This window comes from Phyllostomus hastatus, unplaced genomic scaffold, assembly GCF_019186645.2.
Source record: "Phyllostomus hastatus isolate PE091 unplaced genomic scaffold, TTU_PhHast_1.1 phas_scaffold_1066, whole genome shotgun sequence".
In the NCBI taxonomy this organism is placed as follows: domain Eukaryota; kingdom Metazoa; phylum Chordata; class Mammalia; order Chiroptera; family Phyllostomidae; genus Phyllostomus; species Phyllostomus hastatus.
The window spans coordinates 1,107,886-1,126,085 of record NW_025334004.1 but is presented as its reverse complement, the minus strand read 5'-3'; the positions used below and the strand labels follow the sequence as shown (position 1 = coordinate 1,126,085).

At 39.0% G+C, this 18,200-nt stretch overlaps 1 protein-coding gene and 1 pseudogene across 2 annotated transcripts in view; one reads left to right on the top strand and one right to left on the bottom strand.

Annotated features, from left to right (window-relative positions):
* Nucleotides 1-18,200, top strand: part of PRKG1 (protein kinase cGMP-dependent 1) — a 1,179,828-nt gene that overhangs the window by 851,806 nt on the left and 309,822 nt on the right. For both annotated transcript variants that reach the window (XM_045853740.1, XM_045853739.1), the window contains exon 5: nt 8,492-8,555. In XM_045853740.1, the coding sequence (XP_045709696.1) occupies nt 8,492-8,555 (64 nt within the window). The remainder of the gene's footprint in view (nt 1-8,491; nt 8,556-18,200) is intronic.
* LOC123828754 lies at nt 15,220-16,111 on the bottom strand (annotated as a pseudogene).

The following is an 18,200-nucleotide window of genomic DNA, read 5'->3' as shown; positions in this document are numbered from 1 at the left end:
GAATAAATAAGCTACAATATTTTATGAAAAGTAAGGAAATCTTTCCTTTTGAATGGGCTCATTAGGATACATTTTTACCTAGTCTTAATGATAATTGTGCATTTCATATTTTTGGTATTATAAAAGAACATTTATGAAATAGAAAAATTGAAATATAAGAAAGAGACAGAAAGAGAAAAAAAGATTAATAGTCATTTCACTTAACACTCCCTGTTGATGGGACAATTTCCTGACAAGCTTCTCTTCTTATAATTGTAGGGCCTTTAATAAAAAATATAATTCTTTTATGATATGCATAACTTGTATTACCTTTTCCTTATAATATTATGTTGCTAGCATACATAATATTTCATGTTTTACATCCTTTTCATCAATATATCACTTGTAATCACTGTACATCAATGGTTCTCCAATTTAGGTAGGTAAAATCTACTTATATTGACTGTATTAGGAGTTAAAAATGATAATATTCTAAAATAGTAATTAACTTTTTTATTTTTATAAAAATAAAAAATAAAGATATTAGTGCATGTTAACCGAATGAGCCTATTTTTAATGAAAACAACTGTATTTTCTAAAAAAGAAATAAACTTAGTTAAAAGAGAAGTTTGAATTTATGTTTTTACAAAAAGGTATCTGGCTTAGTAGAAAATGGCAGATTTTCACATCTTATTCTGCATTCCATCTTTTGAATTTCTTTTGTTTTGGTTGAAATATGTGAAAATAATGAGCCTCACAGAGATACACAGTAGAAAAAGAGAAGACTGTTCTAATGGCCTTTTCAGATAACTGAACATTTGTATTTGATATTACCACAAAGCCCCCCAAATGGTAATTTATTAAAGGTTAGTTGCATTGTGGATCAAACTATACCAATGAACTTTTTATACTTCATTACACTAAAATCAATTGATTCATCTTGTACTTGGAATAGATTTTTCCTCAGGCATGATTTTGTAATGTGATGATTGGTCTTCCAGAAACCTTGGTTCACTGAATTATGCAGAGATCCAATATCAAAAAACTCTCCTTTTTATATCAATATATCACCAATCATCTCACCAGATAGTCTTCAAGTATCAAAAAAATTTGTTAAGGCCACAGTAGCAGATAAAAGTTTTTGCAGTTTTAATTTTCATTTGAAAGTTCAAATTATATTATGGGCAACAAATATTGTCTGTTGTTTTCCTTGAAGTGAGAGGCTCACTGTTTTACTTCTTTATTTTTTTTTTGAAAAACAGTCTGCCAGATACTCAAGTCTGATTAACCAAAGTTTGTTGGACATTGACAACTAAAAATGACGTTCCACAAAAAAAGTGGTTAAGTGAGCTTGCAACTCCAACAATTACACATCATTTTCCTTGAGAGGACCATTGTTATCCCATATGCAGCACATGCACTTCATGTGTACTTGCTGTTTGTCACATGGCATTAAAGATATCTGCACTTCAGGGTTGAAATAAAATTAATAACTTTCACTGTTTTGTCAAAAGCATTTTAAACTAAAATTGGCATTTTATTTTATTTTGCTCTGAGTAAGTATGTGGTGATTAAGAACATAATGACAACTCATGCAGTTTGGTGTTGCTGCCCTCATTTGTGCCAAGGGGCCATCATTGCTTTTGCATCATAAGTGCAAATGTCAACATAGCTGTTTCAGGGTAGACCATAAAATTTAAAAATAATTCCATGCTGAATAGCTCAGTACCATGGGGGGTGTGGCCAAGTATTCATACAAAAATTATCTTTTTTGATGATTAATTGGTTTGATACCAGATAAATACAAGTGAAGCATCAAATCCAGCCAAGACTGTAGATTAATTCATTTGTAATTTTAAGTGCAATTTTGCAGGCAAGGTCTTAACTCACCTTTGTGTTTGCAGCTTAATCTTTAATTCAGCAAGGTATTATATCATTGGTCACAGGCAGTGCGATGATTTCTTTTACTGACTTAACCCAGCAGGTATTCAGTAGAGTCAGCTACTGTGTGGGATTCTCCAGTCATTGAAGTATGAAAATTAACCCTGGAAAATGCATCACTTACTTTTTCATTTCTGATTTGAAAAGCTGTACCAAAAATATTTTGACTTTTATAAACTCTATTATGTCTGTTTAAAAACTCAATATTTATTGCTTAAAACTGAGTAATTGGGCTCAAAGTGACATCACAACTGGCATGATATTATTTGTAAAATGTTCTGTTGTATAAGACAATAAGGTAAATTATTATCACCTGTAATGCTGAAGGAATGATAGATTTTGCCATATTTGTAATCTTTTTTAAAATTTAATCTTTTTTATTAAGCACTTGAATTCTTTATTGTATTTTTTTTTACATTACCATTTAGTGAGACAAAAACAGATGAGTAAGAGTTTTATTAGTACATCCTCAGGGGAGGGAATGGGCTTGCTCAGAGTCTGAGAAAAGGCTTAGCATAGAAGCAACAGGAGAGCCTAGGCTGGGCAGCCTTAGCTCATTGGAAAGTCAGAGGAAAGGGGCCTTAAGGATGGGTTCAGGGGATTAGCCTGGGACAAGCTGCTGGCTGCCTATTGCCTTAGAGTTTAGGAGACGAGTGCCTGTAAAGAAAGAAGTTGTGGTGGGGGGTTGGTGTGGAGAGAACGAAAAGGAAAACGGCACCAGGTGCTTCCCAGAGAGAGAGAGCTCTCATGCTGAGTTCTTTGTCTTGAGCCTTTTATCTCTTTCTTGCTGGTGGGAATCTTAGGGGAGGTCTCAAGGGAGGATTCAGCACAATATTCATCAATTATCCAGGTGGGCCCTTTCAGGGTCATGGTCTCTTCTGATTGGTCAGTGACAGGGCAGGGGCTCTGCAGTCATTGTGGGCACAGGTAACCAGGCTCTTGGTGATTGAGGACAAGGAATTGAACCAAACACACAGAGTTTATAGCATAAAGAGAGAGAGAGCAGCTTTATTAAGTGATAGTATACTCCACAGAACATGGGAGCAGGCCAACTCTGAGCAGAGATTGACCTCAGAGGATGGAGGGATTCTGTTCCTATAGGGAGAATCCTTCCTGGCTCATTTTGGCAGGCTTTTATTGCTCATGTACAAGTAGTTGTATTACTTTAAAGCTACTGCACATGTGGTCTCCCATGATTTTCCTTGATTGGCCACAAGAGAAGGGGTTGTACAATGTTACCAAATGGACCCCTCCATTCTCCTGGGATTCCCCTGTAGTAGGTTCACCTTGCCCACCACCAGGAAATGATAGCTCTCCATGTCAGAGACTGGTGAAAAGGAAAGGCATTATTTATTCAAAAGTTGTATAGACTTAAGAGTAATGACTTCATGTCTTCATTAAAATCCCAAGTCCCTTAAAACACCCACAAACACACACAGTCCTTCCTTTCCCCCTTTGCCTGGTCTGGGGTACCATATCTCAGGAAAAGGAATAGAAGTCCGTGGCTCAGGTAGCCCCTACTTCTTCCTAGTAATCCATGCCCAGCTGGCAGCCCTCCCTTGGTTCCCAGCACCATCAGCTGTGTCACTAGGATCTCCAGTTCTTATTCCAAAACCACATTGCATCTTCTCATGTTCGGAACTGCCCTGCCTGGTATCAGAAGCTGTAAACCCCACCAAGGCTAAGGCTGAGGGAGTGGCCTTGGACCATAAGCCAGCAAGGAGACAAAAGCTTATCTCCCTGGCAGGACTACTGCTTCTGCTGCTTCATTCATAACTGAAACCCAAAGCTTGGTCGGTTAGCCAATGATGGGTAAGATTCCCTAAGGGGGGAACAATCTAAGACAGGCACAATCACATGGGAGGCCCCCAAAAAAGGACTTTGGGGGCTACAGCAGAAGGGGGTGATGGACCCTCGCTCCTCGGCTTTGACATAGCCTGAGTCCTCATCCTCTGGGAGAAAATCTCCTTATCTCTTGGTTGCCTTAGTTCCCTTGCTCCACCAAAGCCTGAAACAATGATAGGGTGGTGCAGCTCTGTGCTGAAAAGGGCAGTTTCCCCAGGTGATCAGGCCTAAGAAAGAATATGTAAGATCCTGTGAAACCTGCTTTGTTTAGAATGCTCTCAGTTGAATGATAAGGGTCGAAGGAAGAAGAAAGTTTGTTCTTTAAAGTTTTACAGCTCTTTGACCCTGACTCAGAATAGGCCCTCAGACTTCCTTGTTATCTATTGTTTGATCCTTACTTCCTAGCAATGAGTAATGAGCTTTTACTTGAATTCTTATTCAAACGAAACCAATAAAAAGCGTCTCCAGAAGGGGAACGGGTGCTCTCCCCACCAGGGAGGGTGGTCAAGCGGCACGCTCCCCACATGAGGAGTGGCCATGGCGCCCTCCAGGAGAGAGGGTGGCCAAGGCGCTCCCCACGTGAGGAGTGGCCCTGCTGTTCCTATTCCCTCACAGGACCTGGTTGTCTCTGTGTATGTTTTTCTCGCATGTTGACGAACATCCGCAGCCAAGATGGATACTGCAGGCCGGTATCCATCCACATTCTCATGGCCCACCAACAAGAGTCTTTTCACCCCTTTTCTTCCCTCAGCATCTCTCCTGCATTCTTCCAAACTGCTAAGCGAGAGCTCTGCATCACTGCTACATCTTGCTTTCCAGCTTCCTAAGCTGCATGGCAAAGGGAGACCCAAAGCCATGTGGTTCTTCTTGTCATGGCTGCTGTACTTGGGTTTAAATCCCAGCACCAATCAATCTATCTCTGCAGTCCCATTTTTGACTCCTCCCTCAATTGGCTATGCTTGCCAGCATTCCCATATTTTTCCAGCTTTTCTGGGCTGCCATAGTAAGTCCAGGCAGGTGTGGCCCTATGAAGCCAGTCATCTCCAAATTCTTACATGGGCTCTGTAACCAGGTTGAGCTGCCTCCCAGTTACATCCTGGGTGGAAGTCACTCCCATCTCCCTGGCTCAAAGCACAGCCACAGTTATTTAACATGCCCATGAAACCAGTTAAAACTTATAGATATGTTAAATTACCATGCATGAGGTTATTTGCAAAACTGTTGCTATGCAAAACAACTCTCAATAGCCCTGTTCCGTGTGTCCCATCCCCCAGTTCAGACTTGTGGGGGTGAGGATATTCTGTATTTTTAATATTTCCTGGACACCCTGAGTTCTGGACCCCATTATAAATCCTTCTTGTGGAGCCCCCTCACTGTACCCTCTTACAATTGTAGTTGGTCCTGTCATTGCCTGCCTGGTTTTGCTGCTTTTTCTGGGTCTGGAGCTGAAACGCAAGTGAGGCCTAGATGTCATCTCTAGGGACGTGACCTTCTGTATCTAGCTATAAATTGCTCAGCTTTGTTTAGCTATCTGTCTGTTTCCCTATTCCAATTGCCAAGCAATTTTCCTAGCTTTTTACTATCCTGTCTCAAAGCCTCATATTTTTCTGCTAATTGATTTCTATTTTGTCAAATCTAGAAGAGCTTTAACTGTTACTATTAATTTCTAGAGTATTCCTTTTTAAAAATAATTAAGTTTTATTAATCGTAAATGCTGCTGAATGTTTTGAGGTATTTAAAACTGTAAAGCACCATGGTGTTGTGGGAAGCTAAGTTCTTCTTGCTGACATAGTAAAGAATTACAAATGAGGAAACCTATTAACATATATATAAACAAAGTTTATACGTGATACATTCTCACAGAAGAAAATGAGCCTATGAACCTAGCTGGGGTGGGTGAGAAAGGCATAGGCACTGACTCTTAGTCCTGAGGATTTATATAAATTGTGGATGGGGTGAGTGAATTACATAGTGATGTGGTGGGAGAAGATGGTGCATACTCCTCCAAGGGAGGGTGTCACCCCCTAAGTAAGCATAAGTATGGGTGGAGATCTGTTAACTCAGATTTTTATCTTGCTCTAGACCACCTCCTGTTATCCTGTTAAAAGCATACAAGTGGCCAGAGGCAGTTAATCAAAGTTATTTATGAGCTTTTTCTGCAAGTACTATTGACCCCTCCCACCCCTCCTTTTTTCCCCTAAATTTCTACCTAACAGTGACATATAGCCCTGACTGGTGTGGCTCATTTGGTTGGAGCATTGTCTGTAAACCAAAAGATCTTGTGTTTGATTCCTGGTCAGGACACATGCCTAGGTTGTGGGCTCAGTCCCTGGTTGGGGCACGTGCAAGAGGCAAGCAATTGATGTTTCCTTCCGACATCAATGTTTCTCTCCCTCTTTCTCTCTCCCTCCATTTGCCGCTCTCTAAAATCAATAAGCATGTCTTCGAGTGAGAATTAAAAAAAAAACACACACATTGTGATGTGTATACAATGGAGTGTTACTCATGCATTAGGAAGGTGGAAACCTGCTCTTGGTGACAGCACGGATGGACCATGAGGGCATTAAGTTAAGTGAAATAAAATAGGGAAAGAAATAATACATGGCATTACTTATACGTGGAGTCTAAATAAAAAGTTAAACTCAGAGTAGAAAACTGGTTGCCACAAGCTGATGTGTAGGGGAAACAAAGAGAGATGCTGGTGAAAGGGTACAAACTTTCAGCTGTAAATGAATGAGCTTGAGAATCCAAGGTCTAACATAGAGGCTGTAGTTGATAACACTGTACTGTACAATTGAAGTTTGATAAGAGAATAGAACTTGAATGTATGTTCTCACACACATGAAAATAAATACATGAGGTGACAGATGTGTTCATTCACTAGATTAACTAGATGGGAGACTTTTTTTAGTCTTTAGTCAAAACTTAACATATATCAAAATCACCATGGAGTATGCTTTAAATAATCTATAATTTTTTGTCAATTATACCTCAATAAAGTTAAAGATGTAAAATAAGTAGAATTATGAAAGATAATTTATTTAAAATGCCATTGTAAAACTTAATGTTTTATTTTTATTTAGTGTGTTACATGGTCAAGCAAACATTAATTTTTTTCTCATGGATAAGAACTCTCATGAAAATAAAAGTATTATAGTAGGGTTTGATATAGACAAAGCATAGAAGTAAGAGGTCTATCTAAAGAAGGGAGCTGATTATAATAAAATGAGAAGAGCTCAGTTGCACTTTGTGTTTTCCATAATTTCCCACTGGGATAGAAACATTATTACAGATGTAATTATTCTTACATCTCAGAAGAACCTGAAATGTAGCTCATCAAAAGAGCAAGGAAGGGCTTGGTGTTTCAACCTCCATACCTCCTGGAAACAGCTTCCTTTATCTTCCTCTGTGATATGTTCCATCTAGCTGCTGAAATACATTACCTTCTGGAACTTAAAACCCACATGGCTCAGACCACAGCAGTAAATCTGGTAGAACAGATGGTTCTGTGTGAATCGTTATACCTCTGCTTAAAACCTCGGGATTTTAGCGATAGGCTTTACACTAAGTAATGGGAATCAGAGTGGCAGAAAAATTCACAGTGATACTTCCATGCTTGTATCCAAACACTGTGTTATGACTTCTTTCACTGTATCCTTCTAATCAAGCTGGAATTATTCTGTATGTCAAATATCATATATGCAAATCAATAGTACTCATTTAGAGATTTTTCCTTATTTAAGCATTAAGGTACAATTAAATGAGAATTTAGTTCCACATCCTAGTTAGATTTTCCAGGAAAGTTTCAAGAATTATATATTGAAGAATGTTTTATTCAAGTCATTACTATTTCACATATAAGAAAAGTTTTGTTGGTTTGCATATTCAATATCATTCAATACATTTTTATTTTCACTTTTTTACTGGTCAATGAGGAAAAATAAGAGGGTGAAAAGAGGGAATTACCATTTTTTGTGTCTACCATGAGTCTGGCTCTTTTCTCTGGTCTGTCTGATCTGATCCTTGCAACCGTGCTAGGAAGCACTCCCACATCTCTGCTTTCATGGCTCTGTTTAACATGTGCTATTGAGTTGTTATTTGTAAATCACAACAAACATAGGGGTGGAACAAGACAGATACTGCTCCTATTTTTGTGGTGTTTCAGTTTGATCAGGGAAGATATCCAGTAACAAATACCTGATTATCTAATACAGTAGTAGGAAGGGGTGAAAGACTTTATAATAGGAGGGCCTAATCTAGCTGGGGAGGGATTAGAAAGCCTCCATCATTGTTGAATGAATGCCTGCAGGTGTGAATACATCATCCCTCCAGCTGTGTTCTAAAGAATGAGTAGGAGTTGGCCTGTAGAAGAGTGTGTGTCGGGGGTGTGTGGAAAGAGGGAGATGAAACTGAATCTGGTGACGGCAGGCTGCTAAGGGAGAGAGTGTTTTTCCCTATTACAGATAAGGCATTTAAGGTAACACAGATAAATATAAGCGGGATTTGCCCTTGGTTCTGCCTAACCCCAAGCTCTTTCTCATCATACTCATAAAACATACCTTTTCCTTGTTAGTTATCAAATCATGCTTAACCTATTGTTTTGATCTACATCTGCAGAGTCTCCATCATGAAGGCTTTTGCATTTTCAGACATGCTGCTGTTTTTTCTTAAAGGGAAGTAGTGAGTTACTGTTCATTCCTTCAGAGTCATCTGTTTTGTTTTTCAGTGTTCCAACATTCCAGAGCCTTCCTGAAGAGATCCTCAGTAAGCTTGCAGACGTCCTTGAAGAGGTAATTGTTTTTAATACTTGAACTTTTTCCAGTGGGACCTAGCCTATCAGAGCTGTGCCATGATGAGTTACAAACTGCAGGGAGACCTTTTAAATATTTTAAGTCCCTGAGATGCTCTTTTATTTGGCTTCAGAAAAAAGCAGCTCAGCACATCTGACATTTATACATAGTCAGAAATGGGCAAATCAATTACAGAGGGAGAAAAATTTTATTATAGCAAACATAATGTCACTTTGACTTCCAAGAACAGGATATGGCATATTTCTCTCTCATTTCAGTCATCGTAAAGCAACAGCATAGTAATTACCACTCTGAAGCTTCCGATTAGCAGTTTTGCAACAGGAATTAGCAGTTGAGTATACATTTTATTAGCACATGAGTAAGTATGTTTTATACATATCATTATATGCCTGCATGTGAAAGTGTCAGTTTTACTTCTCTTTGGCTGAATTTACAAAGCATGAATAAGGATGAAGCAGGAACAGAGGAGTTTTACAAAGCTGCATCTTGAGGACAGGGTCTCTGGTGCCCATAGACATAGGGAAGGCAGGGTACTGGGACACATATGCAGGTGCAGGTGGGAGCTTGGAGGGATGGTGTTCCATAGAAAACCTTTCTGGTATCTTCTATTTTCTTGATCTAGATAGCATGGTCATCAACTGCATATGTGGATTGGGTATGAGGTATGAGAGATTTGAGGACAGGGGAAGTGGTATGAGAAAAACGAAAGAGTGAATGGTTTAGGAAAACACAGTCTGGTGGGTGGGCATCATTCAAGGCCCCATGTGGTGTTACTAATCTCAAATCTAAGCTAAACAGGCCTGGAAGAGTTTATTTAAGGCTTGTGGCAGGGAAGATAAAACTCAACTCTGCTGAAACAAAGGTGGGAGGGTTTTTAAGTGCTGAAGTGAGTCAGTGGAAAAGTAGAGAGGACCTTGAGCAGTGTGATGAAGTCACCTCTGTTGGCTAATTATCCCTTCAGGAAGTTAGGCTCCTACCCTCCCACAGAGACTGGGAGATAGGGGCCTTATCTCCTTCTGTGATTGCATTTCTAAAGAATAGTTGCATCTTCCTTGAGGAAGACATTCCTGAGCAGTAAAACTGGCAAAGGCTGGGGGCAGTTTTGTATCAAGGGTCAGATTAGGCATTTACAACTGCAAACTTTCTTAAGTAAATAAATGCTCTAAGAAAATGGAAGACCAAGAACCTAGAGTCCGGAAGAAGCCTGTCTCAAGTTTAGTCAAGCTGTGTGTGTGTGTGTGTGTGTGTGTGTGTGTGTGTGTGTGTGTGTTTCTTTAGCCCCATTTGTTTGCCTGGATTCAGGCTCCAAGCAGGAAGAGAATTGGATGTAACCAGGATGGTTATTTTGCCTAGAAAAAAAAATATGCAGTTTAGGGAGAGGTTAGGGAGTTCAGGGTGCACATGAAGAAAGGATTATAATGACTGACCTTGGACTTTAAACTGGGCAAGGAGGAGAGGAGCCTTGGAAGGAGCAAGGGCCAGGGAGAGATTGTATGATCAATTGATTTTAGCTTCATGAAGGATTTTTGAGGTTGTGCTAAAATCTATGTAGACTGGAAAAATACTAAAAATGTTTTTGTCTCCAGGTACTAACCATGGCCAGCAATTCTATCTGTAGCATTTCAAAGGTTCATATACAGAAAGTCTAAATTTGACGCATATCGGATTTTATTTCCCTGTAATGTACTGGTCTTCCTCAACTTTTATCTGAATACAAAGTAAAGCAGAAGTCACATTGGATTCCTACATTCAAGTATAAAAAATTTGTGAAAAATACTAGCTGTATTTCTCTGAGAATGTGCTGATCATTGTACTTAAAACCTCTGTAGATGTAAAACTGCTTTTCTTGTTTCTTTGCTTTTTTGCTTTTCTCGTTGAATACACTGAAGAACTTGCCAATGACCTTTTCCCTTTTTTTTTTTTGTAAACAAAACAAACCAAAGTAAAAATTTACTGGTCCCACTCAAGCCCATAAAAAAAAAAAAAGAAAAAGAAAAGCTATGAAATCCATTAATCCTTTTCTTTCTTTCCTATGAGGTTTTGTGTAATTACATTCTCAACTGTGACTATTCTAGTTCTGAGTCCCAGTCATTTTCACTTCTTCCTCTCTAGTGAGTTTCTTCTCCTATATCTCCTAGATCAATCCATCTGCCATTGTGTGGAAGAAGTAAGTGTTGTTCATTGCTTTAAATTGGTCTCTCCTTTAGTAAAGATGAACCTCTTTAAATTGTAAGTTTCTTAAAAGTAAGAACTCTATTGGTATTTTTTTTCTACACTGGGTACCTATAAGCAGTTGAGAAAAACACAACAATGCCTTCCACTTCTAATGCTAACTCAGTGCCAGCCTAAGGGCTTCTGTTTAATACCATTTGAGGTAAGTACTTTTATTATTCCCAATTTACCATTGGAAGAACTAGGGCTCAGGTAAACAGCTAAATAAATGGGGAAGTATTTTACCCTACCCAGCCTGACACCAACCAGCACCTTTCATTACTGTACTATACTGCATCTTGAAAATTGGTGGACTAGATAAAAAAAAAACAACAAAAATATTTTCCCACTCATCTCTGCTCTTTCTTACAAGTATGTACTCCTTTTGAAAATATATACTTATCTTCTTTTTTTCCTCTGGGAAATAAAAGGTGGAACTGAGACTTTTTAGGGCAGTGAAACTTTTCTGTGTGACACGGTGATAGTTGATACATGGCATTGTGCATTTGGCAAAAATCAAAGAAGTATCCAACACAAAAAGAACTCTTAAATGTAAACTATGGATTTGATTAATAATAATGTTTTAATGTTGGTTTTTCATCAATTATATAAAATGTAGCATACCAATGAAAGATATTAATAATAGGGGAAACTTGGGGTGGAGAGAAAGGAGGGTATAGGAACTCTCCATAGTTCCTGTTCAATTTTTCTATAAACCTAAAATTTTAAGTAATAGTTTATTAATAAGAAAAAATGATAAAAATGAAAACAATTCTATGATGTAGATACTATTATATTTTTAGAAGAGAAAACTGGACCTTAGGACAGTTAAGTAACTTGTGCAAGGTCACATGGCTAAGGAATTGCAGAAGCAGGATGAAAGGGTATTGGCAAGACTCAAACTCAGACATAACAATATAGAGATAGGTTGTTTGTTTGAAATGTTTCTATCTTTTTTAGGTAGATAGAAACATAGAAAGATAGAAACATTTCAAACAAACAACCTAACCTTACGTCTACAAGAACTCGAGGAACAACAACAAAGGCAGCCCACAGCAAGCAGAAGGAAGGAAATAACCAAAATCAGAGCAGAATTAAATGACATAGAGACTAAAAGCACAATTCTAAGGATCAATAAATCCAGGAACTGGTTTTTTGAAAAGATGAAAAAAATCGACAAGCATTTAAGCAGGCTCATCAAGAAAAAAAGAGAAAGGATCCAATAAACACAATCAGAAATGAAAGAGGAGAGATTACAACTGACACCACAGAAATACAAAGGATTGTAAGAAATTACTATGAAGAACTGTATGCCAAGAAATTTGAAAACCTAGGTGAAATGGACAAATTTCTAGGAAAATATAATCTTCCAAAACTCTATAAAAAAAAAAGCAGAAAGCCTGAATAGACCAGTAACCACAGATGAAATTGAAGCAGTAATCAAAAAACTACTGACACACAAAAGCCCTGGACTGGATGGTTTCACAGGAGAATTCTACAAAGCATTTAAGGAAGAGCTAACCCCTATCCTTCACACACTATTCCAAAAAATCCAAAATGATGGAAGACTCTCAAACTCTTTTTATGAAGCCAGCATCATCCTAATCCCAAAACCAGATAAAGACACAACAAAGAAAGAAAACTTCAGGCCAATATCACTGATGAACATAGACACTAAAATCCTCAACAAAATATTGGCAAACCACATCCAACAATACATTAGAAAGATCATACACCATGACCAAGTGGGATTCATCCCAGGGATGCAAGGATGGTTCAATATTTGCAAGTCAGTAAATGTAATACATCACATAAACAAAAGCAAAGACAAAAACCACATGATCATATCAATAAATGCAGAAAAAGCATTTGATAAGGTACAGCAACAATTTATGACAAAAACACGCAGCAAAGTGGGAAGAGAGGGAGCATTCCTCAACATAATAAAGGCCATATATGAGAGACCTACAGCCAACATCATACTCAATGGGCAAAAACTAAAATCTTTTCCACTAAGATCAGGAACAAGACAAGGTTGTCCACTTTCACCACTTTTATTCAATATAGTATTGGAAGTTTTAGCCACAGTAATCAGACAAGAAAAGGAAATAAAAAGCATCCAAATCGGAAAGGAGGAAAAAAAAACTGTCATTGTTTGCAGATGACAAGATAGTGTACATAGAAAATCCTATGGACTCTGCTAAAAAACTGCTTGACCTAATAAACAAATTTGGCAAAACAGCGGGATACAAAGTCAATATCCAGTAATCAAAGGCATTTTTGTATACCAACAATGAAACAGCAGAAACAGAAATCAGGGAAAAAATCCCATTTGACATAGGAAAAAGAAAAATAAAATACCTAGGAATAAATCTAACCAAGGAAGTAAAAGACCTGTATTCAGAAAACTACATAACACTGAAGAAAGAAATTAAGGAAGACACAAACAAATAGAAACATATACCATGTTCATGGATTGGAAGACGTAACATCATCAAAATGTCCATACTACCCAAAGCAATTTACAGATTCAATGCAATACCTATTAAAAGACCAATGGCATATTTCACAGACATAGAACAAACACTTCAAAAATTTATATGGAACCATAAATGACCCTGAATAGCTGCTGTAATTTTGAGAAAGAAAAGCAAAGTAGGACAGATCACAATACCTGACACCAAACTGTATTTCAAGGCCACTGTAATCAAAACAGCTCCATACTGGCATAAAAACTGGCACATGAACCAATAGAACAGAACAGAGAACCCAGAAATAAACCCAAGTCTCTATGGTCAATTAATATTTGACAAAGGGGCAACAACATAAAATGGAGTAAAAATAGTCTCTTCAACAAATGGTGTTGGGGAAACTGGACAGCTACGGGAAAAAAAAATTAAACTCGAGCACCAACTTACACCATACACAAAAATAAATTCAAGGTGGATAAAATATTTAAATATAAGCCGCGTTACCATTAAAGTCCTAGAGGAAAACATAGGCAGAAAAATCTCAGATATTTCACACAGCAACATTTTTACTGATGTGTCCCCCAGAACAAGGGACATAAAGGAAAGAATAAACAAATGGGACCTCATCAAAATAAAAAGCTTCTGCACAGCTAAAGAAAACAGTATTAAAATAAAAAGAGAACCAACCGTATGGGAAAACATATTTGCCAATGATACCTCAGACAAGGGCTTAATCTCCAAAATATATAAAGAACTTACACGACTCTACTCTAAGAAGACAAGCAACCCAATTAAAAAATGGGCAAAGGACTTGAACAGACATTTCTCCAAGTGAGACACGGAGACACCAAGTTGAACACCACAACTTCTCCAAGGAGGACATACAGAGGATCCAGAAACACATGAAAAAATGCTCAATATCACTAGCTATCAGAGAGATGCAAATTAAAACCACAGTGAGATACCACTTCACACCAGACAGAATGGCCATCGTAAACAAAGCAAAAAACAACAAGTGTTGGAGAAGTTGTGGTGAAAAGGGGACCCCAGTGCACTGTTGGTGGATTGCAGACTGGTACAACCACTATGGAAAACAGTATGGAATTTTCTCAGAAAACTCAAAATGGATCTGCCTTGTGGCCCAGCAATTCCACTGCTGGGACTATATCCTAAGAACCCTGAAGCACCAATCCAAAAGAACCTATGCACCCCAGTGTTCATAGCAGCACAATTTACAATAGCCAAGTGTTGGAAGCAACCTAGATGCCCGTCACTAAATGAATAGATCAAAAAACTGTGGTACATTTACACACTGGAATTCTACACAGCAGAAAGAAAGAACTCCTACCCTTTGCAACAGTATGGATACAACTGGAAAGTATTATGCTAAGCAAAATAAGCCAGGCGGTAAAAGACAAATACCATATGATCTCACCTTTAACAGGAACCTAAACAACAAAACAAAGAAACAAGCAAAATATAACCAAAGACACTGAAATAAAGAACAGATTGACAGAGTTCAGAGGGGAGATATGGAATTTCAGGGGAATTTCAAGGGAAAGGGGGAAGTGTTTACAGGAACAACTATAAAGGACACATGGATAAAAACTAGGGGTGGGTAGAAATGGGAGGCAGGAGGGGAGGGCTGGGTAGGTGGGTTGGGATGAGAGTAAAAGATAGAAAATTGCACTGCAACAACAATTAAAATAAAGAAATAAATAAATTGTACCATGTGGATCCTTACGAATAAACCATGTGTAGTTAAAAAAAAACGATATAGCAAAAGAGATATAGCAATAGATATAAAGTATGTACATGTGTGTGTGTGTATATATAAAATTATGCTTTTTAAGAACTCTTCCCAGTGACAGGTAGATGTTATTGGCCTGCGAATGGGACACAGTGGGATTTCTCACTTTTAGCGAGAAGGTGGGAGTGAGGTTAAAGATGTAATCTGGTGGTCATTTGTCATAGAATCATGGGTTCTGGCTGTGCTGGATGAAGGGAATCCCAGGGCCAGGTAGGTCTGCAGCTGCAAGGCCCGACTTTCCTGCAGGTTGCATCTGCATAGGGATCTGGGCAAAGGCAAGGAGTCCAGAGGCTGGATGCAGACCTTGTGGGGTGTGTGGGGCACAGAGAGGATGAGTTAGAGAAGTCAGTGTGCTGGTAAGCAATTCCATCTGCTTTTGTAAAGACAGGGCACCACCAACCGGAGGAACTCTGCCTAGGTGGGCTAAAAGTGGCGGCACACTGTACACGGCAGTGGCTGGGACAGGTACTGCACTGCAGGAAACACTGAAGGCCTCTAGGTTGCTGACTAGGACTAGAGGCTGGCTGTGTAGGCCCACAATCAGGTGGGCACCTAGATGTCCCATAGGAGCCGCTTGCCCTGCCTCCAAACTGCCAGGTCTCTGGGATCCCTGGGAAAGCAGATGCCAAGCCTACAGAGTGCCAGGTTGTGAGCACTTGAGGTCTGAACAACTGTTTGACTCCATCAGCTGCCATGAGGGTCCCTGGGTGTTTGCGTCCTCCAGGGCTCCCTGTGTGCTGAGGAGGTGAGCTCCTGGGCTAACAGTCAGGCTCTGCAGCAGATGTCAGAGTGGTCGGGTCATTCTGTTTTTCTTCTTCATGCAAAACTTTTCTAAGCTGCAGGGAAAGCTGCTGCTGCTGCTTTTCCTTTAGGAACAAAAGCTTCTGCAATTTCAGGATGGTTTCCTCTAGTGACATTCTGTTTTCCATCTTTTTCTTCCTTCTTTCCTGCTCTTCCTTTATCTGTTTCATCATCTTGATCATCTCTTCCTCTTCCTGCCACATGCACTCCCACTCTATTATGGTGTGCCGGTGCAGCACCATGGCCTTGGCATTGAAAGTTTGAGGTAGTCCAGGAGCACAGGCATAATGCTAGTGGACAACACTTTGGCCATGGGTACCTGGTTTTGTCACTGACTGCGAGACCTTGGACTGGGCCCACCTTCTCTTTGATCTCTCCACAGTCTTCTGAGTGCTTTAGCTGCTGTGTCACATTCAATGACTGGAATAGATAGATAGATAGATAGATTGATAGATAGATAATGCACTTATACATACACACACACATAGGATCACCATCTCTAGCCTGTAGATGAGGAAGTAAGTAAAACAGAAAGAAGATATGTGCACCATAAAACTGTTAGTTGGGAGATTACCAAAGACATGTACTAAATAACAAGCATAGAAAATTTGGAAGATGGCTAATAGAGGCATTTATCTCCTCATTAAACAAGTGGTAATTGAAAACAGTTCAAAACTCTCTGGCCAGAGAAGTTGTTTGGAAAGTCAGAATCCTTGATTTACAAGATTTTTCCTCTTTTGAGTATTTGTCCAAAAGTCTGGCCTTTGTTAAATCTCCCTGAGATGCGTCAGGGAGATGAGAGAAATGATAGAAGCACGTATATCTTACTCCTTCCATCTGACCTTCCAGCCTTTGGCTCCCATAACTTCTTTGTCTTCCAGCTGATCTGGGGGGCTGTGGGATCCTCTACCAGAAACTTCTGTAATATATTTTCAGAGAGCAGTCATGGCCTCTTGTGCTTCAGAATGCACGCCCGCACCTGTAACATATTTCTATCCCATTCATGATGATAGTCGAAACAGTTGTGTTTCATTCACTGAGTCACTCATGAAGCACATGTTCATTGAAAACCTACTCAGAATATTCATTCAACAAAAAAAGTATTGGTTATATAATAAGTGTCAGGCATAATTCTTGTGCAAACCCTTTCCCTACTGGAAATTGGGATAGAAGCTGAGACACATCTGACCTTAAGGTGCTCACAGAAAATTAGGAAACAGGCAAATTCCAAGCAACATAGGAGCAAGCATATGGCTTTGAAGTGTAAACTGTACAAAGGAATTTAAGGGAAAAACAAACACAAAGAGGATAAAGCAGAATTAGCCAGGGTTAAGCTTCTTACAAAAAAAATACTTGATATTTATAATAAAAACATGTTTGGAAGAGGAAAGAAGAATTACAAGTAGCCCACTGCTCTTATGCCTACAATAATTAATAATTCCTAGAAATGTAAACTGATTTGCATCATACAAAGTAAAGCAAAAAGGCAGAATGATGTTGCTCTAAAGGTCTATTCATAAGACAAACCTTGTTACCTTTTTAAAAATAATAATTCTGCTCAGTTGGTTGGGCATTGTTCTGCAAAGCGAAGGCCACTGGTTCAATTCCCAGTCAGAGCACATGCCTGGGTTGTGGGTTCGGCCCCTGGTTGGGTATGTGGGAGAGGCAACCAATCACTGTTTCTCTCTCTATCAATGTTTCTCTCCCTCTCTTTCTCCCTTCCTTTCCCTTTCTCTCTCTCTTTTTCTCTCTCTCTCTCTACATATGTATATATGTTTATATGTATATATATATGCGTGTGTGTGTATAAAATAAAATCTTAAAAATGATAATAAAATAACAGTTCTTAGATATAACTAATAAAAGAATGGTGGCTCTTCCTAGAGAGCTAGTAGAAACTCACTTGCAGGCTCATAATAATTAAGGGAACATATAGGATATGCGATAAACAGAATCCTCGCTCACACAGCTGCAATCTCACTAAAGCCTTGGCAGGTCACAGTTCCCTCCTCATTAATATTGACTGACACTTGATGAGCAATGAATGTTCAAGCCTGAAATACTGCCTTCCCTGGTTCAGAGCGTTATCAACCAGGAAACAGCCTTGTAGCTACTGCCCCAAGAAACTGCCTGATTCCTTCTCTGCAAGGCGGGAGGTTGCCTTGCAAAGGATTTCCAGGGAAATGTGGAGGCAGACTGTGTGGGGAGACACAGAACTGAATGCTCACATTATCCCCTGCTTCAAGCTGTGTGACGACGCTCTCCAGCACAAACAAGCTTTGTATTTTGTGGCTAAAACTCAAAGCCCCTGAGTGCCAGCCTGTGAACCAA